At 51.9% G+C, this 23,069-nt stretch overlaps 1 protein-coding gene across 4 annotated transcripts; it reads left to right on the top strand.

Moving 5' to 3' along the window:
- The first annotated feature begins 212 nt into the window (after positions 1–212).
- On the top strand, positions 213–22,139 carry STARD3 (StAR related lipid transfer domain containing 3). Of its 4 annotated transcripts, none has more exons than XM_044005547.1 (15): positions 213–588; positions 10,952–11,230; positions 14,486–14,563; positions 15,072–15,149; positions 15,297–15,350; positions 15,877–15,994; positions 16,638–16,736; positions 17,186–17,241; positions 17,689–17,781; positions 18,173–18,235; positions 18,837–18,932; positions 19,204–19,283; positions 19,377–19,481; positions 20,888–20,981; positions 21,411–22,139. In XM_044005547.1, exons 2-15 carry the CDS (start codon positions 11,009–11,011, stop codon positions 21,513–21,515), a joined length of 1,341 nt encoding a protein of 446 aa, XP_043861482.1. In that variant the 5' UTR covers positions 213–588; positions 10,952–11,008; the 3' UTR covers positions 21,516–22,139. The 4 variants fall into 4 exon arrangements, with proteins under 4 accessions (XP_043861482.1, XP_043861483.1, XP_043861484.1 ...); XM_044005548.1 differs by lacking the exon at positions 213–588 and adding an exon at positions 10,520–10,637; XM_044005549.1 differs by lacking the exon at positions 213–588 and adding an exon at positions 10,526–10,647.
- Positions 22,140–23,069: the final 930 nt, after the last annotated feature.

Genomic DNA, 23,069 nt, shown 5'->3' with positions numbered 1-23,069 from the left:
TGATGGGTAGTCCTGGGTAGGGTGGGTGTGGCTGACAGAGGAAAGCCCCGGGATTGGCTATTTCCTGGAGGGTGGGACGCTACCCACCTTCCCATCCTCTGATTAGTTCATCATCCATGAGCCATGGACCCGCCCACGGGGGGGGGAATCCCCTGGCCCCTGATTTGGAGATCACTATCTTAGAGGGAAGAAAGTTCTGCATCTCCTCTGTTCTTTCCCTACCCTCATTTTGGTATGTCCCGTCTCTGGGTAGAAGGGAAGTCCTTCCTGAACATTACCTTCTAAATAGCCGCTAGCTCCAGCCTCCCAGTTCTGAGGCTGGACTGGAGCTAGGGGCGGGACAGGGGACGGGACCTGGGCACAAGAGGGAGGGGCATTGCTTAAGGGGCTGGACTTAGAGAGAATTACGGCTGGTGCCCTGGGACCCGGGGGCGGGCTCAACTCCGGAAGAAGTGATTCCGGTAAGACGAGTGACTTCCGGTCTGGTCCGCTGCCGGGACCGGACAACCGGGAACTGGAGGAGGAGGAGGGGCCGGAGCCGCAACCGTCATGGAGCCATCGGGCCCTGGGAAAGAGAACAGGACCAAGGTAAGTGATGTGCGGGTGAGGATGTTCGGTTCAGCCTACTGCTCTCTACTTCCGGACTGGTGTCCGCGCTCCCTCCGTCCGTCCCTGCCCTCACCCCTCCGCGTCCCAGGTTCCGGCTCTTGCCCACTCTCTTTCTCTCTCTCTGGCCTTCTCGGTTCTTCCGGAGCCTGGAAGGGGAAGGGGGGGGTTTCTTCTGCGCGTGCGCCGTTCCGTAGGTGGCGGGAAGTCGCCCCCTCCCACCTCTCCCACCTAGGATTCTACTGGGGGAGAGGGGGAGGGAGCAATCATACCGGGACAGGAAACTCGAGTGAAAAGTCGAGGAGGATGTAGCCTCCCTCCCATCCTAAACCCCCGCTCCGAGTTGTTGACACCTTTCTTTCTAGGGGTCGCCCACCAGTCCCACCAGTGGGGGTGGGGGGCAGGTCTGTGTATGGGGGTAGGGGCCCTGTACCCTGAGGCTTGGGAGGAGGAGAAGGGGGTATTGAGATAATGTGGGCGTGGGGCTTAGCATCCCCTCCTTTCCTCCACACCTCCCCTCCCACTTGTCACCCCCTACCTGCCCCCCACTCACTCCTTGAGTCACCCGTAAACGTACAGGCCCATGCCCAGCCCAGCAGTCTCAGGACTGTCATAAGGACTTCCTAGACCCTCAGCACTTCCAAGGGTAGGGGGTACTGGTGCAGGGGTTTATGCATTTGGGGGTTAGGAAGTATAACTTTACATAAGACTGCATCACCAATGTCTCCCCAACTCCTTAGTGCTCCCCAAGTGATTTTATCCCTTATAACTGTGCCAGACACACACTTGCAAGAGCAGTGTCATTGGAACCTAGGTTAAAAGGCCATCATCCTCCCCCTACTTCCAGTTCAGGAGTCTCAGGGACACCTTCCCCACCCTCCAGTGTTAGAATAGATTTAAAAAGAGAGATCTGTGTGAAGGGGGCAGGGCTGCAGGAAACTTGTCATGATTATTGTATACTTAAGCTTGATCTAGGTAGGACCCATCTGGATAGTAGAGAGGGATGAAGCAGCAACAAGGTTCAGCAGCTTCCTTTTCCCCTCCTTGGATTAATGATCTTCTCTCAAAATCCTTAAATTACCCACAATCCTGCCACACTGGAAACCTAGAAGACCAGTGAGGTTGGAACCTAGGTTGGAGACCAATACCTTCTTGACTGCCAACCTCTCTTGTGCACAGCTCAGGATTCTCTGAAAGACTATACCTTAATCATCTCACCTCATAGAACTTATGGATAAGCTGGAAAGGACCTTAGGTCATTTCATTCAACCCTCTCACTTTATAAAGGAGGAAATCAAGGCTGTGAACAAGGCCTGAAGAGATTAAGGCCTTGTTTGTTCATCTGGTAAGTGAGCTGGAAGTTATTTTCTTCTACCAGACAAAGAATAGGAGTGTGGAGAATTGGTATCCCCTAGATTACAGAGCAGCAGGAGACATGCTTGCCTTGTAACTCCTTTTCCAAGAGATTAGGTTGTGCCAGTAGTCTAGGTTCTTGGACATTTGTCCCAGCAGCTATTTACTTCAGGGAGTTATCCAACCCCAGAGGATTTAGTATGAATGAGGTTGAGTTGGAGTGATATTCCAGAATAACAAGACCATCTACAGGACTCTTAGAGCTCCTTCATCTCATCATGGGCATTCAGGTGGAGAAGCTGCTTAAGGACCCAGCCTAGTTTGTCTTGGAGTTGCAGGTAAAAGTGAGACTTTGAGGGAGGAGCCAGTAAGCAAGGAGCTGAGACATCAATGGAATTGTGTATCGTTGTCAAAAAGTGCAGTCTTTTCCATAGGAAAGTGACACCTTTGAGCATAGCTTGGTAGCACAGTGGATTAGAGCACTGTCCCTGAAGCTGGGAGGACCACTTACTAGCTCTATGACCCTGAGCAAGTCACTTAACCCCAATTGCCTTCCACACTGAGGGCCATCTCCACTCATCCTGATATTTTATACATACATACATATATCTTGCCACTGGACAAAGATGGCTCTGGAGGAGAGAGTGAGGCTGGTGATTTTGCACAGCCCTGCCTCACTTAAATCCAATTCACTGCAAGTCCTGATATCTGTCACGATTCTCTTTGAGAATGAAGGACAAACAACAAAAACAATACCCTTGACCCATGTCCCTGAGAATCATAGATGCTTTGAGTTGTTTCTTTAGTAGTTAACGGAGCAGCTAGATGACGCAGTGGTTAAAGCACTGGCCCTGGATTCAGCAGGACCTGAGTTCAAATCCAACCTCAGACACTTGACACTAGCTGTGTCACCCTGGGCAAGTCATTGCCTGCAAAAAACCCAAAACCAACAACAACAACAACAAAAAAGTAGTTATCTCCATTTTAACGGATGGGGACATTGAGACTGGGAGATGTGAAGGGATTTGTCAAGGGGCACACAGCTAAACAGGGGCTGGAATTCAAAACCAGCAGGGCTCTTTCCCTTTCTCTCTGCTCAGCCAGCCACATGTCATCATTTGAAACCTCATGTCACTGGCCCCCAGTACACATTTGGGAGGGTATTTGCCCTGGCCCAGGTTCCTTGGAACACTTTGACCCTGTGGGAAGGGATTTGGCCCTCAGGGAAAAGGAACCCAGCTCCTTGGCCTCATGAGTAGCCTGTTTAACCAACTGAATTAATGAATCCAGACAACTGATACTTGGGGTAGGGGTAAAACCTTCCCTATTTACCTATCCTATGAGCAGGACCAGGTTCACAGGGATATTGTGGAGGGGGAAGCCACCAGCTTTTGAAGGAGGCCAGCTTTGCCTCTCTGTTGTCTAAGCTTCTCTAGAAAAGCCAAAAGCCTTCTTGCTTTGGGGGAGGAGGTGCTCACCTTGTATGGATAGGCTTTTTTCCACCTCACCTCAGAAGCCCAGATCGCTGCCAAGGACCAATGCTGGGCCTGGGTACTTGCCACTTAGCTCTTGATCACCTCCCTTAAGGAGGGGCTGGGCCACTGGAGGGGGTATGGGGATGGAATCTGGGAAGCCAGAGCCGAGAATATGGGTTCTGGTTTTGCTTTTCTGTCCCAGGTTCCCCTTCCCAAACACAGCTGAGAGAGCAAAATAAGCAGAGGTTTCAGCTTTTGGTATCTCTGATGTCACTCTGTCTTCCCCACCTCCAGCCTCTCACTTCCCCAGTAACCTTCTGCTTACCTGAATGAGCCCTCTGCTCTCCCTCAGACAGGGGAAGAGGGAAGAAGCATCTGTCCCAGAAATAGGTGCCGTGAACTTCTTTGTCCCCATGCTAAAAATGGATGGAAGGGGGGCAGCTAGGTGGCACAGTGGATAGAGCACTGGCCCTGGAGTCAGGAGGACCTGAGTTCAAATCCCGCCTCAGACACTTAACACTTACTAGCTGTGTGACCCTGGGCAAGTCACTTAACCCCAATTGCCTCACTTAAAAAAAAAAAATGGATGGAAGGGGCAGCTAGGTGGTACAGTGGATAAAGCACTGGCCTTGGATTCAGGAGGACCCAAGTTCAAATCCGGCCTCAGACACTTGACACACTTACTAGCTGTGTGACCCTGGGCAAGTCACTTAACCCTCATTGCCGTGCAAAAAAACCAAAAAACCAAACAAATGAACAAAAAATGGATGGAGAAATGCAGTCCAGGACCAGCTTCATGACCTGTTCAGCCTTGTCCTTTGGCTCTCTCAGAGACAGGGAAGGAGGTCTGGTGACAGGTGATTGTTCCCCACCATGAGATTAAGACCTGTTCTTCCTTCCAAGGCAGGAGGCTTTTAGCTTCTCTAGAGAAACCTGGGCAGTGTGAAGGAAGGTGAGGTTGGCTCCACCAAAGGTTGGTAGCTTCCCCCTCCATCCACCCTTAATTGCTTCTGATTTGACCTCCGAAAGGCAAGGGCAGGGCAGGACCCTCTGAGGAACTAGATTGGCCTTTCCCACAACAGGCCCTGGCTTAGAGTTGAGGGAGGTGGAGACAACATCCTGCTGCCTCCCCATTCCCATTCTCATCCTCAGTTTCTTTTTTGAAACTTTGGGGAAAGTGCAGTAGATGCTTTCCCCCTTACCACCCCAGTCTGGCATTGGTCCCTGGCACTTGGGAGCTCTCTGGACTTCAGGAGTGAAGGCAAGAGGAACCTTTGCCACTAGCCTGTTTGCTCCTGGCCACATTTAAGAGACTCTTGAGCTCCCTTCATCCAGGTCAGATGGAGATGGCTGTAAAAAGTGAATTTTGCGTGCATTTGCATATACTTGCCCAGTGTGAACTGACACCTCCCATTGGAGTCATACCAGTTTCTTGTTCTCTTTGTTTCCCAGGAGAACAGCCTGTCTTAGATGTCTTCGGCCATGTCCCATCTGCTGTGCCAACTGTCACTGACCCTGTGCCCTCATGAAGTCGTGTGGACTATGTATGGGGTCAGGGGGCGCCCCAGGGGGAAGAACAGGACAGGTCCCTAGCAACCTCATCCATGCTGGGTATTAGCAGTGGCTCCGTATCTCACCTCCTATTATTAGGAGCTTGGGGGTGTGGCTTCTCCAGCTTCAAGGCCCTTTCCTCTTTGTCCCAGACATAGTGAAGAAAAACAGAAGGAGCAAAGCTCCTCTGTACAGCTCCACTGTGCAAGTTGGGCTGGGGGTGGGGGGCTGTGGAATCAAAGTAGTCTGGTTACTCATGGATCTTCGTCATTCATGTTGATTGTGGGGACCCCCCCCCACCAGGCATGGAGTAGAGGCTGCCCAGGACTCCTCTTTCTCAGTGTGGGGGACCCAGGGGAAATTGGTTGGCTTGGTGACTTGGTGAAGGAGACATTCGAACGAGTAAGGACTGGCTGATTAACCTATGAGACAAAGCTTGAAGTCTGTAGGGCCGTGAGGGGGGATAGTGGAAGAGCCTGGCATTTTGGGCTGACTGTACGTTATGAGGTGTGACTTCAGAGAGCATGTGTGTTTTAGAGGGGGGTGGGGGCCAGGGACCTGTGCTGAGCCATGCGAAATCCACTGCTGCTGCCACCTAATAACTGCTGAGAGCATTGGCAGCATGGCAGGGGGTGGGAGGGAGGTGCTCATGAAACAGAGGTGGCTCTGACTCCCCCAGATCCTCACAGGGAAGGAGGGGGTTGGGTCACTAGAGCCATGATGTTGCTCCTGACTTGACTGAATTTCTTTTCCAGCCTCTTGGGAGGAGCTGGCTGTAATGACCATTCCAGGGGCTCCTTCCCCTCTCCCCAGAGCGGACCCCCTCTTCCCCTGCAGCCTTCAGCCCTCCCCCAGAGCTGGGCACTTAAGGTCACGAATCCACAACCCAGGATGTCCCCAACTTCTTGCTTTCTTGGTCATCATTGTCCTATATAAGAGCAGTGTGGTGTAGTAGAAAGAGCCTGCAACTCCTCTTTAGGACTGAGTCTGAATGCCCACTCTGACCCCTAATAGCTGTGTGATCCTGGGCAAATCACTTAACCTCTCTCTGTCAGGTCCCTCATTTGTAATATGAAGATTGAGAACCCTGCCTCACAGAATTATCATCAGAAAATGATTTCAAATGAACAGTTTGAAGCACTAGAGAAATGGAATGCAGATTGCCCAATTGTATTTACTCTTGCCCTTGTCCAGGAAGAGGGCTGTAGACCAGATGGGTGGGTGTGGGAATAACCTAGGCCCTGAGACCATCTCACTTCCCACTTCGGGGAAACTTCCTCTTCAGAAGTCAGGCAGGCTCTTTGTGGCTTCAGAGGGTAATTGTGACCAGTCAGCTGGTCTGGTGTGTGTCAAAGGGTAGAATCACACCTTAGGCAGAGATAGGGGAAAGTGGTCAGAAAGGCGTACCTGGTGGGAAGAGTGGGGCTAGGAGCTGTGGACATGCTTCTGCGAGCTCTCCCCTGCCCCTCTCCAGGCACCCTGCTGTTTACCTTCCACTCAGAAATCTCTTGTTAAAAGCCTGCATGAGGCATTCCAGCTGTACTCTTGCATCTTGAACCAGGTTTTAGTTTTTCCTAGGAAGAAAGGGAAGAAAACTGTTTCTGGTTTCTGTTTTTCTCTGATTTCTCATCTCTTTCTGCTCAGGGCCAGCTGTCTGTTAGGCTTGGCTCAGACTCCCCCCCACCCCGCTCCGTAAAATGAGGGATTTAGCCTAGATCAGGGGTTCTCATCTCATTGGTGGGTCCAGGAACTCATATGGGGAAAATATTTCTTCTTTATTTCAGAGTAATTGATTCTCCTTGCAATTTCACATTTTGTGAATTTAAAAACGTTATTGTGAGAAAGGATCCACAGGTTCCTACTACCAAAAGGGGCATGTGATTTAAACCAAAAAAAAAAGGTTAATAACCCTCGGCCTAGATAAGCTCTGTGGTCTCCTGCAGTTCTAACATTTAAGAGTCTGGAGACCTAACACATAGATTTCTCTCCAGTTCAATGCTTTCATTTTTCAGATGAGAATATCGAGGCCCAGGGGGTTAAGTGACTTGCCCAAGGTTACACAGATTGCAGATATCAGAAGTGGAATTTGAACCCAGTTCCTCTGACTCCATTGCTTTCCCCCTCCACCCTAGGATGTCAAAACTTCAAACACTCCTTCTTGCCTTAGCAACTCAATTCCCACTAACAAATTGAATGTCAAATCTGCAGCCGTCCCAGGCAGACTTGTTCACGCCCTGCAACTCACTCTATAACACCTCTACCAGCGCGAGCTCGTACCAGAGACTGTCATAAGGACATTAGCAGCAGGCTGGTTGGACTGGGGGCCAGAGAGTTTACCACTTCCCACGGTGGCATGAGCGATAGGCAGACTGCCTCTGACACCCCAGCACTCCCCCATTCTTTTTCCTCTGTTCATATGTAAAAACACAGATTGATCTAAGGATACTATTAAAACTAGGCGTGTGCCCACTGAGATGCCCATGGAAGAAATTGGGGCAAGTTATATTAAAATGCTAAGGAATGTCCCAATAATAGAGCAAAGACAGCAGCTAATGGATCGCCCACCCCCAGCTGCTGCCCTTGCTGTCTTTCCCTGTCCTGCCTACCCTGGCCTAGTGGAGAGAGTAGAGTAGGCCAGAAGGCCTTAGGGATCTATGAGCTTGGTTTTCAGACTGAGAATTCAGTTGTTCTTGACTTCAGAGAACCCTAGAACCCATCAGGACTGGGAGGATCCTTCGAGATAGAGTCCAAATCTCTTTGTTTACTGAGGAGGAAACAGGAGGAATGACATGCCCAGGGACACAACTAATCAGTGACAGAATCCAGATTAGGATGACAATCCTCTGAAGAATCCAGATTTCCTGAGTCCCAAACCAGATCTCTGTCTGTCTGAAAAGATTGGAACTCAATCCTCAAGAAAGAATCCTCACAGAAACTCCTTTCTCTGACTTTTGCCCCATCCCCCAATTCTTTGCACATTTTTTGAAGGCCCACCCAATATTTGTTTCTCCAGCTTGCTTGTATTTCTTCTTTCAATCTTATCTCTGCCATCCCCCTGCTGCCCCCAATCGTGTCTCTCCCTTCTCCTGGGTTCATCTGGGGGTGTGAGTGAGTGTTGGTGCTGTAATGTCTCATGCCCAAGCTGTTGTCATTTGTATTTGCTCTTGAAGGAAGGGGGAGGGAAGGAGAAATGAGGAAGGAAGACTGAGGAAGAAGATATGCAGAGAGAGAGAGAGAGAGAGAGAGAGAGAGAGAGAGAGAGAGAGAGAGAGAGAGAGAGAGCTGCAGCATTAGTTTTGAGGAGAAACTTAGAAGGAAAAAAATATGGAGACGGTGGAAACAGACCTGGGAAGGAGAGAGACAAAGTAGAGACATAAAATTTAGGGAGGGAACACACAGATGAAGGAGGAGAGAGCTGATGAGAGGAGGGGCCATCATGGAAGGAGAGACATGGAGGCAGACATGAGTAAAGACAGAGGATGTTAGTAAATATCATGAGCCCTGGAGCTTCCTCTTTCAAAGGGGAGTGAAAGATGGGCATTTACCAGTGTTGTGATGCTGCCCACTGCTAATGGACATTGGGGTGGCCCATGGTTAGCTAGTCACCATATCCCGCCTCACTCTCCCACAGGAAAGAATTGGGCCAGCCCTGTGGATGATGGAACCCAAATCAAGATGAACTCACCCCCAGGGATGCTCTGTCAGTGATGAGAAGCATTATTGATGGGGTCACAACTGTTCCCCTTGTTTTCCTTCAGGGAAAGGACTCCTGGGTCCCATTCTTAGAAGGCACAAGAACACACATACATGCTGCCTATTCTCACTCCTCCCCTGCCCCCCATAAGCTGCCCACGGTCCCCATACATATATGGCTTGAGCTTGCCTTTAATGTGCAAAGAGATAATTTGGGCAGGGGGATAGGAAGAGGAGTTGGCATCCAACTTGCAGGTTTTTCTGTGAGCATTGGGGATGCCTTAGAGTTTCCCTCATGACTTTGGCGGAGCTTCAGTGATTTTTTAAAAATCTGAAGTCTTTTAAAAGCAAAATCACTCTTTCTGGTTGGGGCAGAGTTAGGTGTGGTCTTGCCTAGAGAACAGAGTACAGATTAACCCCCTTCTCCAAAGCCCACCTCACCCCTATGCTGTGCCCCACCCGATATCATATGATTGATTATTGAAGGCGAGGGAAATCCAGGGACATGGTAGAGAAAGGGGAGAAGCAGACCCTGATTAATACCAGGTAGCAGGCCAGTTGCTTGTCTCTTTGTTCTCACCTCACCTACCTTAAGTGGTCCTGAAAATGAATGTGACTTTAGAATGGGATTGGTTGGATCTTGCCAGAAGCAGAAAGGCCAGAGTTTCCCTTTTCCTCTCCTACAAGGAGATCCTCCATGTGGTTGGTGAGGTCCTTCACTTGTAATTCATTAGAGTCCATCCTTTTGGAAGGAGGTGGAAGAGAGATGGTTTTAGGAAAAGTGAGGGAGAAGTGGCTAGAAGAGGTTGTAGCATATCTTTCTGGACTGACCACTCACCACAGAGCATTATTTGAAGTGAATCCAGGTACCCCTCATCCCCCAAACCATCCCTCTTTGAAGTTGGGGGTAGCTGCTTCTTCGTGTAGCAAAGGGAAGGGAACATCAGGCTTCTTTCTGGAGGTATTGGGGAGAGGCCTCTTTGCATTCTGGAATCTCTAAGGAGATCATAGACACTTTGGATCAAGGAGGAAATTATTGAGATATTAAGCTAATGATTCACTTCTCAGTTTCCAAATCTGCAAAATGGGAATACTAGCACCTAAGAGGCATTGGGACAAAGCAGATGGAGTGCTGGGCCTGGAATCAGGAAGACCTGGGCTTGATTCTCCCTCCCTTCAGACATTTACCAACTGTGTAACCCTTGGGCAAATCTCTTTATCTCTGTCAACCCCAATTTCCTCACCTCAGTGGGGGCAATAATGGTCTCTACCTTACAAGACTGCCATGTAGCCCAAAGGAGTAAAGCCCTTTGCAAACATTAAAGTGCTACAAAAACGTAAGCCATCAATTGCCTTCCTCACGATGCAATACTAGGTGTGAAAGTGCTTTGAAAATATAAAGCACTAAGAAACTGTTGGGCGCTTGTGGAGATGTTATCAGTACCTTGGAATGGGAGCTCCTTGGTGAGCTATGCCCCACAGCCTTGATGTTTCACAGGCTAGATCTTGGGGATGTGTGTGCTGCCTCCACTTCCCTCCTCCCTCCTCGAGAATCAGAGAAACAACCACAGGTAGTGAGGGGGGAAGCAGATGATATCTCCCACCTCTCCCCTCACCACCAACTGTTAGCAAACTAGTCCTGCTCCGTGAAGGCCTTCACTCAAATAAAGAATTCTCCGGGAAGTGTTCTCCCCCTGCCCCCAGCCCCATCTCCACCCCACTTCTAGAGTTGCCAGGAGAGGGGGGGAAGGGAATGTGGCTTTGTCCTTAGCAAACAAAGAACAGAGCTTGGGCTCCCTCCTCCTAGAGAGGGGGGGCAGGCTCTTGGCAGAGTACAACGGCCTGGCCAGCTTTCGGCTGGACTGGACTGGACTGGACTCTTAGGAGTGCCCCAGGAGGGATTTGGGAAGAGTGGGTATGGAGAAGAAGGAACCCAGATCCCAAGGAATGACAGTGGGGGTGAGGATGGGTATGGACCAATAGCGTTTGCTAAGAAAAAGGAAGATTCTAAAGTTTTAGGGACTCTGTGCTTGGATAATTACGAAGTTGCCGTGATTTGAGGGGGAGGGGGCTGTGTGTTTGTTCATAGTAGAGGGCCTGGGGTCTGGTGAGCTTATCTGAAGGGTTGTTGGGAGCAGAGGGAATAGAGCTAGAGCCATTAATGGTGAGTCAGCAGGTGCCAGGTCCCAGATTTGGATCCCAGTCATGCGCCCCCCCCCCCAGCAATAGACCAGTCTTGCTCTGTCTTGCATCTCCCCCATTTACCTTCACAGATTTATTGCTGAAAGCCTTTCCTCCCCTCCAGTGAGGGGGGAGGAAGTCCCCCCAGGATGACCAAGCTGCCTGTCAGCTCATCAAGGGACTTGGAGCAAAGTCTTCCGGCTGTGACCTCCTTGAGCACATCACTGAGCAGAAGCCAGAACTTCCAGCCGACCTTCCTCCCACCCCTCCCAGAGAAGCGCAGGGCCATTTCAGATGTCCGCCGGACCTTCTGCCTCTTCGTCACCTTCGACCTGCTCTTCATCGCTCTGCTCTGGATCATTGAGCTGAACGTGCGTGGGTTTGCTTTGGCCCTAGGACAGACAGACAGACAGACCTCTAGGCTTCAGCTAACCCTCATTAGAATTGGGGCGGGGGGGGGGGGGGGGGGGAGATTGTCAATCCCTGCCTCGCCCATGTCTCTGATATTCTTTGATTCTAGATTTGAATTCTGGTCTAGTTGACAACTTGCTAAGCGACCTTGGAGTCTCTGGACCTTAAATCTGTCAACAGTGATCTTACCCTGCCTACCCCCTCCCCCGCCCCCCTCCTCCCCAAGGAAGGGTTGAGGACAAAATGAAAGAACAGAGGCAAAATATCCTAGAAAGTAAAAGGGTGGTATGTGGTAGAGCAGGCCTTTTTAAACTTTTCCCACTCACAACCCCTTTTCACCAAGAAATTTTTACACGGCCCCAGGCACATAGGTATATAAAATAGGTGCATGTCATCTTTTTTTTTTTTTGGCAGGGCAGTGAGGGTTAAGTGACTTGCCCAGGGTCACACAGCTTGTAAGTGTCGAGTGTATGAGGCCAAATTTGAACTCAGGTCCTCCTGAATCCAGGGCTGGTACTTTATCCACTGCGCCACCTAGCTGTCCACACATCACCTTTTACTGTTGCCAGATTTCGTGCCACCCCAGTTTAAGAAGCTAGGCTGTTGAGAGTGCTGGACCGGGAGGCCAGCAATCTAGAAACTCACTCTGCCCCCTTGTGCAAATTGTTCTTTGGACCTCAGTTTCCTCCCCTGTAAAATGAGGTGTCAGAGCTCTGAGGTCCCCTTCAGTTCAGCTTTTCTCTGGTTCCCTGCCTCTAAAATCCAACTCTGCTCCTCTTCTTCCCACCCCTTTTTGTAGTGAACCTTATCCTCCTGCTGGGGAAATCTCCCTCAGTGTAGATTTTGTAGGATTCCATCCTCCCCAAAATAGGAATGGGCTAAACTCGGTTCTTTATCATCATGACTCCCATCTGCAGCAGACATTTATAGATTGCCGTCTGCAAGCAAGGCCCAGTGTGAGGCTCTGGGAGCATGGCATATATGCACAGACAGGTACATGCCAGAGTTCCCAGCTAGACATTATACATATAAGTTACAGAGATAACTGTCATTGGCATCCAGTCTAGGAGAATCGAAGTGTGTGGCCCAGACAGTAGAAATCTCTGTGGGAGAGGGTGGGCTGAGAAGGGCTTCAAAGAGGAAGCTGGGCCTTGGAAGATGGACAGGCCTTCACCAAGCAGAGGAAGGGACCAGGCTTTTCAGGCAGAGGGAGACGGGGGATAAGGTAGGAGGTCAGGAATGAACATGATATATCTGCGGGCAGACAACAAGGAGGCTCATTTTTGATTATTTGTGTAACAGGCTAGAGTAAACTGGAAAGGTGGGTTGGGACCAGATTGGAAAGGGCTGTAAGCACCGGGCAAAGTAATCTAGATCTACCCTGGAAGCATCAGGGAGGTGTTTGAACAGAGGCCGATTTTCTGAGAGCTGGGCCTTAGGAATACTAGTGTAGCAAGGGTGCATGGTCTGGGTTGTCCAAAGGTGAACCTGGAAGCGGGATGGCCCAGAAGGGTAGGCCACTAATCCAGGTAGGATTCCACAACTCCCAAGTCTGTAGCTCTGGTCTCTGGACAGGTCAAGATTAGAGACAGAGATTTAAGAGTTAGGAAGTTGGAAGAGACTTTAGGGACCCAATAGTCCAATTCCCTGATGTTACAGGGGAGGGTAACAGGTGAAAGGGGAAACCGACAGTATTAACCCTTCCCCAGAAAGGAAGGTGGTTAATGGCAGGGCCAGGATTAGAACCCAGGTCCCCTTATTTCATTCCTGTCTTCAGCACAGCAATGGTAAATAAAGAGGAAAAGGGAATGATTTCTCTGAGGGATCAGCACGCAGAGAGGGCTGAGACCAGAGTCCCGAGAGCAGCCATGGGTTGTTGGTTTGAAAAGGAAGAAGATCCAGAGAAATGGGAGGAGAATAATGCTGCCACCTTCAATTACTCTAGTGCTTTACAGTTTTCAAAGGCTCTCTGTGCATGATTTCATTTGAGCCTCACAACACCCTTGTGAGATAGGCAGGGCAGGTGGTGCTCTCATTTTTATAGATGAGGAAACTGAGGCCTACAAAGACAAAGTGATTTGCCCAAGGTCGTAGAGCTTGTCAGTGGACCAGAGCCCAGGCAGCCTAACCCCCAGGCCTTTGCTCCATCCATTGTGCCACAGGAGGCACTGCCGGTGGGGCAGCTGCCTTCTTCCTTGCACTAGCAGACTCATCTGAATGGCGCTGTGTAAAGTAGATGACCAAGCCCTGCTGCTCTCAAGCGGTCAGACTCATATCATTCCTTGGTTGCCCTCCATGTGCCCCCACTCTCACACTCCCTTTCTAGTCCAGTTCTCTTAGCCAGAATTGGAGAGGGTTCCGTCTCCCCAAAGTCCTCTCCTAGCGGAAAGGGGAAACTGACAGAATTAAACCACGTGTACATGGCGGGGGATGAGGGAGAAGAACGACCCATCCATTTATTCCTTCATCCTGGCCAACCAGGCAGAGTGATGGATTCTCCCCATTAGAGGCAAATCTAATCAACTGATTTACCACCTGAGGCTCTGTCTGACACCACTGCCCAACACCCATTCTCTCCCCATCCCCTGCCCTCAAGCCCCCTCTGACTCCTTAGATGGATCGTTGGCTGGGAAGGTGGAGGGATATTAAGTTATGCAAATACTGTGTTCACTGGGAACTGATCCATGTCCTCCTGTATGAGAGGCAGGCCAAGGACTCGTACCTCCTCTACCCTCAGAGAGGGAGAGACTTTCTAGATCTCCTCATCCCTATCTCTCTTCTGTCTCCATGTCAGTCTTGTATATTTCTTACACATATGTACCCAGAGCTCGCTTAAACTTGCTTCTGCCAGTCTGGGTTGCCTTGGAAATGAAAGCCCCCAGCCTGCCCCCAGATTCTCCTCACACTCCCCCTGTCTTGGGGCTGAGTGACTCTGGAACCCTAAGTTCTTGGATTTGAGTTGCCCAGAACTGTTTGCCCCATTCGATGAGCCTGCTTCATGCTCCAGAAATATATGGCTGTGGGTATTATGTCAGAGGGCACGGAGAGGATTTAGAGTTCACCACTACCCTGCTTACACCACACCTTTAAAGCCACAAGTTTCTCTTCCCCATCGACCTTTTTGGCAGAAAGCAAAGTATGGGGGACATGCGGACCTGCCCTGGCCAATGCTTGGGCCATTTCACCATCTCTTCCTCTGTGTTCCCTACTCACAGTCAAATACAGGCATCAAGAAGAATCTGGAGAAAGAGGTCATCAACTACAACTTCAAGACCTCCTTCTTCGATATTTTTGTGAGTGACCCAAGTGTGGAGGAAGCAGCCCGTGGGCGGCTTTCAGATCATGCTTTGGGATTTTCTCCTGCTCCCTTTGTTCCCTTTCACTCAGCATTTCTTCCCAGTCTAATGGGGAAAACCATGTAGCCCCTGCCCCTAGGAAGCTCCCAGCCTCCTGAAGAAGACACCCAGACCCTCCCCCCATGTCAACAGACAAGGATGGTTGGGTGAGGCCTGCCCTTCAAGGGGTCTCCCAGAGGGACAGGCGTTATCTGGGAAAACTGCTTAGAGGAAGTGTGGCCCCACCGGCTTTGCCCCGTGGGAGAACAAAGTCAGTCAAACTAGCAGTGAAGGAACCTGGGAAGTGAGAAAGGGGACGGCTTCATTTCCAGTTTGGGTGTAAGCCCTGGGAGTTGGGGGTGGGCCCCATGTCTCATCCTGGATCACCTGGGACACCAAGTACAGGACTGAGATGCATGTTGCCCACTCATCTAATGAATGCTTATTGAATTGCCCCCTTCCCCAGCTTCTAGCCTTCTTTCGGTTTTCGGGGCTGCTGATGGGCTATGCTGTGCTGAGACTTCGACACTGGTGGGTGATCGCGGTAAGATGCCGAGCCCCGGGCTTAGTTCACATTGGAGAGCCCCACAAGGGAATACTTGAGTTGCTTTGACATTGGGAGACTGGGAGTGGGGGAACGGGTAGAAAGAGGGGCCTGAACCTCTGGCTTCTTTTCCCCTCCTCTGGCCAGATTACCACGCTGGTGTCCAGTGCCTTCCTCATTGTCAAGGTCATCCTCTCTCAGGTCAGTGAGCCTAGATGGGGTTTGTAGGGGAAGGGGTGAGAATCTCGGTGAGAAAGAGGCTGAGAAATATGCCCCTTATTGCCAGGGGAGCTATCTTAGGGGCTCTGGTGGAAGGTGGTGGAGGATGCCCTCCGGCCCTTCGGTACAACTGTACTCAGTCCCTCTTTTCTCTTTGGATAGGCATGTTTGGGTGAAGGGGGGCTGGGGACTTGTCCCAGCAATCTCCAGAGAAGGAAACTCTTCTTCTGTTTCCTCTCCCTTTCCTGAAGCTTCTTGATTTCAGGAGCCCCAGCCACTTGGATAATTGGGAAGTTCTCCCTTAGGTCCAGTCTCAGTCATTCCTGCTGTAGTGCCAGCCTGTGTCCCTCTGTGCAGAGAAACCAGAGGGCTCCCGAGCTGTTGAGAGCAGGGAAAGGGTCTGTCCTCACACACACTCACAGCCTCCCCAAGCTTTGGCCTTCCCAGCGGTAGAGTTGGGGGGAGGGAGGCAGCCACCCCCTCACCCAACCCAGCCGACTCTCCCCAGCTGCTCAGCAGAGGCGCCTTTGGCTACGTGCTCACCATCGTCTCCTTTGTCATCGCCTGGCTGGAGACCTGGTTCCTTGACTTCAAGGTCCTAACGCAGGAGGCAGAGGAGGAGCGATGTGAGTGCTACTGGGGGAAGCACAGTGGAATGAAAGCACCCCCAGATTGAAGTCAGGAGGCCTGGATTGGAGGCTTAGCTCTGTCCCCTTCTGCCTGGGTCATCTTGGCCAAGTCCTTTTTAGGTTTCCGGGCCTCAGTGTCCTCATGGTGACGTGAGGAGACTGGACTAGATGACCTATAAGGTTGCCCCTTGCTCTAAATCCTACGATCCAGTGATTGGCAGGGCCAGGGGAAAGGTGCCTTAGGTAGGAGAGAGAGCGGGCGCACGCTTCGGGAAGAGCACTACCCCAATAGAGGAAACCCTTCTGGTGTTCCTGAGAAGTCCAGGGGCAACTGCAAAAGTCTTGGGATTTTTCTCCCAAGTCTCTCAACTGATGGCCGCTCAACAGTGGCTGTCACTTTTGGTTTTCCTTTTGTCTGGAGTCTTTTTTCCTTTGCCATTTTTCCTGTCACTGTCACCCATAGACCCCGGGAGAGACAAACAATATTGTGAGCATGGGCCCAGACCAGCCCCGTCCAGCGCAGGAGACATGTTTTTCCATGGCTAGCACTGTGGGGCTTACCTGTGCTAGCACTGTGCTGAGGGGAGGATGGGGAGGGTGCTCAGGAAAAGGAACAAGCATCTGTGGCTCTATCCCCCAGGGTATCTGGCTGCCCAGGCTGCTGCCGCCCGGGGCCCCCTGCTCTTCCCTGGGGCCTTGTCTGAAGGGCAGTTCTATTCTCCTCCAGAGTCATTTGCAGGTAAGACATGTAACTTCTCCTTAATGTTGTCACTGACTCCATACATAGTCACCCCTTTTTTTCTCTAGCCTTCCTGAAGACTGACTGAGAAGGGAGGTGGCCTCGAGCAGTTGGATCCATGTGGGAATGAGAGGGCAGGGGAGGGAAGGGAGGCAATGCTCTGGCTCCTCTTTTGTATCAGGTTCCAAAGGGAGAATATCCCTACCCATCCCCTCATACACACACCTACAAGCCTTTTTTTTTGGGGGGGGTGGAGCAATGAGGGTTAAGTGACTTGCCCAGGATCACACAGCTAGTAAGTGTCAAGTGTCTGAGGCCGGATTTGAACTCAGGTCCTCCTGAATCCAGGGCTGGTGCTTTATCCATTGTGCCACCTAGCTGCCCCCTACATGCAAGCCTTCTTGCCCCCATTACACTGCTTTCTCTCTCTCTCCACTTGGCTTCTTTAGGGTCTGATAATGAATCTGATGATGAAGGAGCTGGGAGGAAAGGCTTCTCTAGCCAGGTATTTGCCATTCCCCCCCCAGAACATTGTCCTCAAGGAAAGGGTCACTTGTCTTTGAGAGGGACAGATTAAGAAGGGGCTTTAGACAAGAGCTCTTGGGTCAAGGGTGTTCTGATAATCAATTGTCTGTTCCTTCTCAGCCTGAGCAGTGCTAGGGGCAGGCAGGTAGCATGGGCCGTATCATCACTGGACTCTGCAGTCAGTGAAGTCTGATGGGGGAAACGTGGGAAAGAATGAAGAGAGCCAAGGTGGGTGGGATCCGCCCTGGAGAGGGAGAATGAGGGATATGTTGAGGGAAGATGGGGCAGCCACAGGGAGAGGGATCCTGTGCTTCCTCAGACTCCAGGCCTCTTTCCTCTCTTCTCTCTGCCTCTTCTGGGAAGGGGTGGGGTGGGGGCAGAACATTGCATGGACCTGTTTGAGTAACGTACATATGGATTGTACTAGGATCGGGAGTATATCCAGCAGGGGAAGGAAGCTATGGAGGTGGTGGACCAAATCCTGGCTCAAGAGGCGAATTGGAAGTTTGAAAAGAATAATGTGAGCCCAAAGCTTTGTGAGGTGGGAGTGATGGGGAAGGATCTGGCCAGAAAAAGTGGACCAGCAGTGGTGGCACAGGATTGCCTGATGAAGGCTGAATTCTTGCCACAGAAAATCAGATCCATGCCTCTCATCTGGGTCTTAGAGGAACTGGTACTCTCTTGGATCCCCAGATTGCATTCCAGCTTTCCCTCTCTGATATCCTAGGGAGAGGCAGAGCAGTCCTCGCTCACTCTTGTGGTGGGCTTGTCACTAGGCCAGGGATGCTCTCTCCCTGCCGATTCCTTACCCGACCATCCTTGCCATCACCCCAGAGCTCCTCTGCCTCCCCTTCCTCTCTCAGCCCCACTGACAATCCCCCTCATTGCCGCCTCCTCTCTCCCTACACCAGGAGTATGGGGACACAGTGTACACTATTGAAATTCCTTTCCATGGCAGGACCTTCATCCTCAAGGTGAGAGGCAATGGGAGTCATATAGGGGGTCCCAGTTGCAGCCCTACCTGTCAGACCAGCCAGTGTCTCAAGAGACCATCTCCTCAGGGATCCCCAGAGAGGGTCCTTAGCTATCGTCAGATATCTGGGGGGCTGTCGTGGAGGGGGGCCCAGCTTTGTTCTGCTTGTCCCCAGAAGGTATAGCCAGGAGCAGTGGGTGGATGGTATGGAGAAACAGTTCAGTCTCCTTAAGGGAAAACTTGCTCACAATAAGAGGTCTCCAGAAGTGGAAAGGGCTCAGTCAGGAGCTAGTAAGTTTCCCATTCCCTAGAGGTTTTCAAGCAGACACTGGGAACCACTTGGAGGTTGGGAGATTGGGGATGGGAAGAGGGGTTTCTATTTACCTCTCACTTGGACAGAATGAGCTCCCGAGTCCTTCCCAGTCCTTGAAATCCTATCAAGCAAGAAAGTATGCAAGGAAGTCAGGGAGGCTTTGAGATTCACAAGTGCGAGGGATCAAGAGATGGTCCAAGTGGGATACTTAAGGGCCGCCCCTTTCTTATCCCCTGGGACTGAGGAGGAGGGTAACAAGCCCTGTGCTCACCTTTGCCTCCCCCATCAGGCATTTCTGCAGTGTCCAGCAGAGCTGGTGTACCAGGAAGTCATCTTGCAGCCAGAGAAAATGGTCCTCTGGAACAAGACTGTGAATGCTTGCCAGGTGAGTGTGCCAAGAGGCCTGTCTTACCCACACCCCCAAGTCTTTCCTCTGACTGGGGGGCCTTGGACTGCTCACCTTCCCAGAAGGAAACTCTTCCCCTGATTAGTGGCACAGGGAATTGAAGCCCTTGGGTAGAAATGGAGGGAAGAGGCCTAGACTCCTGGTGTGTGAGGGAACTAGAGATCCCGGGGCACCCGTCCCTCCCTCTGAAGCCTCCTGTCGCCACCCGGTTCTGAGGCTAGGCTCGCATCGATTGTCTCCTGACTCCCAGGTCCTCCATCGAGTCGATGACAACACTCTCGTCACCTACGATGTCTCTTCAGGGGCTGCAGGAGGAGTGGTCTCCCCCAGGTAAAGGCTGCTTCCCTGCTTTGTCCGACCCAAGCAGGAACTCTGGTGAGCTCCTGCTCTTAAACTTCTCCCTCACTTCCTTCATTTTCCCAGGGACTTTGTGAATGTCCGGCGAATCGAGAGGCGGAGGGACAGATACCTGTCCTCAGGCATCGCTACCACGCACTTTGCCAAGCCCCCACTGCACAAGTATGTCAGGTGAGGCCCTCCTGAAGAGAACGGCCCTGTCCCCAGGCGTGTCTCGGCAGGAACTTCAGGGCAACTTGGATGGTGTTCATGTCCCTTAAATGTGCTCCCTGTCCTCACCCTGTGTTCACGTTCCGTAATCCTCTGGACATCACTGGAGAAACCACTAACCGGCTTATTGCCTCTAGGCATTCTCCACTGTGTGAGAGTCCCTTCGTGGTCGCCAAACTGTGAGATTAAAATTGGATATTAGATCATAAATCTCCCCTACTTAACCTTTCCTGAGAGCCGGGCCTTTTTTTCCTGCTCCACTCGTCTCCTGGCTGCGCTGCACAGACAGACACTGACTGGAGTTTGACTCGGCCCGGCTCTTGGTTAACAGCACGCGCTTGACTCGGTCTCTCTCCCCAAAGGTGGCCTTGGGTTTTGGTGAGTTTTATACGGAATATAGACGAAGCCTAGACTTAAGACGATTTGTATTGTATTTCTACTTTCCTATCCTTCTAATCAACATCACCTTGTGACTACCATACAATAAAAGCTCTAACTATAAAACCAGAAGCTTCTTCCATTTACTAGTCTGGGAGATAAATTAAGGGAAAGGTTAAGTGGGGAAGATTTATGATCTAATATCCAATTTTAATCTCACAACTGGCCAGTGTGGGCTCAGTTGCTGGAGCCCAGCAGTGAGAAGGGTGGTTGAGGAAAGAGTCGTCCTGACTGTGCAGTCTAGAGTAGGCAGCCCCCCAGGGAGGGCAGGAGAGAGGAGAGCAGACCCTGGCATCAGGTGCCGGGGCTAGGAGGTTTTCTCGGCTGCTTCATGGTCTTGGACTTCTCTCCGACTCTCTTTATGAGGAGGCTGAGCCCCTCCAGGAGAGGAGGGCAAAATCTTCCGGGTCAGCCATTGCATTTCCTTCCCATTTTAATTAGATGCCCCTCCTGCAAATTGCTCCATCTCTCACCTTGGGCCCTACAGTGAAGGAGCAGAGAGCCTTTGTCTGGAGTCCACATGCCCGTCCAGGGTCTCTTTGCCTCTTGGAGGACAAAAAATGGTTCCTTTTGCCTCGTGCTTACGAAGGCCCTTTGGCAGTCCTGCTAGTGCTGTTCCTCAGAAAGCCAGGCTAGCCCTAGAGGGGGTGACCAAGAACCACCATCCCTGGGAGGCTGGGATGGAGTCACAATGGTACAGATCTCGCTTAGCCAGACTTGAGCTTTCCCACTCAGGAGCCAAGTGGCCACTCCTGCCTCTGGCCCCTGACAAAGGCCTCCTGGGGGCCCCTGCATCAGGGAATCTGGTGGGGCTCCCCAGCAACACTTCACGGCTCCCCAGCTCAGTTCAGGAGGGGAGGCTGGTTTGGCTGGGATATGGGGTGGTGGTGCCCAGACTGGACCTGACTCTTTTCCTTCCCTGCGCCCAGGGGTGAGAATGGACCCGGTGGCTTCATCGTTCTCAAGGCACCTAACAACCCTCGAGTCTGCACCTTTGTCTGGGTCCTCAACACAGATCTCAAGGTACCTTTCAAGGGGGACTCTGTGAATGTCCTCCAGACGCCCTGCCCCACCCAAGTCCAGCATGCTGCCTTCTCTATCCCTCCCACCCAAACCCAACCCAACTTGGGGGTGCTCCCCCTCCTTCCTCCCACCTCCCGCCCAGCTCTGGGGCTGTTTGTGGGGTTTGAGCCAGGACTGCAGGAACACCATGTTCTTGGAGCTAGACACAGGCCGGAGCCACATAGAGCCTCCCTGCTGCCTGGCCGGAAGGGGCCCCCTGCTGGTGAGCAGGCGCCCTGGCTGCTGCTGCCTGACAGGAGCTCAGCATCCTCTGCTGGAGGGTTTTCAAGGACCGCTTCTCTCTCCCTTTCTCTAAACCTGGAGGGAGGAGCTGGGACCAGAAGGACGTGGAGCTCCTTCCTGTCTGCTGACGCTTTCCCCCCACACCAGGGCCGGCTGCCCCGATACCTCATCCACCAGAGCCTGGCCGCCACCATGTTTGAGTTTGCCTCCCACCTCCGGCAGCGGGTCGGGGAGTTATGTGCTCGAGCGTAGCAGGACTGCAGCCATCTGCAGCAGCCGGCATTCGTCCCATCCTCCTGCAACCTGGACTACAAGCCTGCCCTGGGCAAGGGGCCTGGGACCTTTAGGCCTCCCCCTGCCCCCCAGAGCCAGACTGTTCCTGGAGAGCCTCTGCCCCTCAAAGTGTTAGGGGCAGGGGCTGGATGGACTCGGGCTCACTCTGCTGGTTAGGGGTGTGTCTGTCTTGTGGTATTTACACGTCCTACCACAGGGGGGCAGGACACAAGTGAGGGGAGAGCAGCCAGCTCCTGCCTCCTCAGCAGTGCTGGGGTGATAGGTGTCTGGGCTTGGGGGAGAGGCAGAGGTGTGCCCACTATGCTTGGGCCTGTGTTACGGGACCAGGAACTCCCTAGAACCAGTGGCTGGGATAGGGAATCATTGTGCCCCCAGCTTTCCATCAGTTTTTTTTTTAATAGTGATTATTTAAAGGGTCTGGGACTCTTCCCCCCCCCCCCGCACCCCCCCCCCAAAAAAAGCTGGTGGAGGGAGGGGCTCTGACTCTGCCTGCCTGGGTGCTACACCTGCCTCCCCTTCCCTTCCCCCACTAGTGCTTCCTTGGGGGTCTTGGCCCCAGCTCATTAAAAACCTGAATGGAAAGAGCCTGACTGGCTTTTGGTCGTGGTGACCTTCAAGGAAGGGGCAGTTGTCAGGGTGGGGCCAGGAGGCCCAGGAAGGGGAGCTGGGGAATGGGGAGGAGCTGCAGCTACTGCTCACCCTGGGATCCCCTCAGTCTCTGAGCTCAGGGTTATTAGGCCAGAAAGAATGCCTGTCCTGCCTCCACCCCTGGTGCTTGCGAAGGTCTGCTTGTGGGTCTGGATTTCAAGACCATTTACTTCTACATTTTCTCTCTAGCCGCTGAGGTTGGGCAGGTAGGACTTGTGACCAGGTGGGGAACCACCGCTGGCACAGGGACCAGGGGCTTGAGGGAGGCAGGAGAGGAGACAGTGCATTCCAGGCATTTGAAACAGCTTGGGCAAATGCTTGGAGGTAGGAGATGGCGTGTTGGGTTCAGCAGACAGAAAGAAAGGGCAGCCTGGCCAGACCATGGTCTCTGTGATGTCCACGGAAGGGAGTAATAGACTACAAGGTGGGAGTCGTAGAAGGGGACCAACCAGGGCTTGAGAGCTTTCAACGGCAAATCAAGGCAGATGCCATTGACCCTAGAGGGTCTGAGGAGCCATGGGCATTTCTCCAGGGGATTGGGCTTCATGACCTTTAACTCCCCTTCCCACTCTAAAGCAGTGACCTATGCTCCTTTCCACCCATGAGGCTACCACCACCCCATCAGGTCCTTGTGCTGGGAACTACTCAAGGTATTAGCCTAGGCAGTGAGATGGCACAGTGAAAAGAATGGTGAGGCCTGGAGTCAGGAAGACTCATCTTTTCCTAAGTGCAAAGCTGGCCTCAGACACTGTGACCCTGGGCAAGTCACTTCACCCTGTCTGCCTCAGTTTCCTCATCTATAAAATGAGCCGGAGAAGGAAATGGTAAAATGCTCCAGTATCTTTGCCAAGAAAACCCCCAATG

The sequence above is a fragment of the Dromiciops gliroides genome, chromosome 4, assembly GCF_019393635.1.
Source record: "Dromiciops gliroides isolate mDroGli1 chromosome 4, mDroGli1.pri, whole genome shotgun sequence".
Classification (NCBI taxonomy): domain Eukaryota; kingdom Metazoa; phylum Chordata; class Mammalia; order Microbiotheria; family Microbiotheriidae; genus Dromiciops; species Dromiciops gliroides.
The sequence above is the reverse complement of the archived record's forward strand: the minus strand, read 5'-3'. Positions and strand labels throughout refer to the sequence as shown.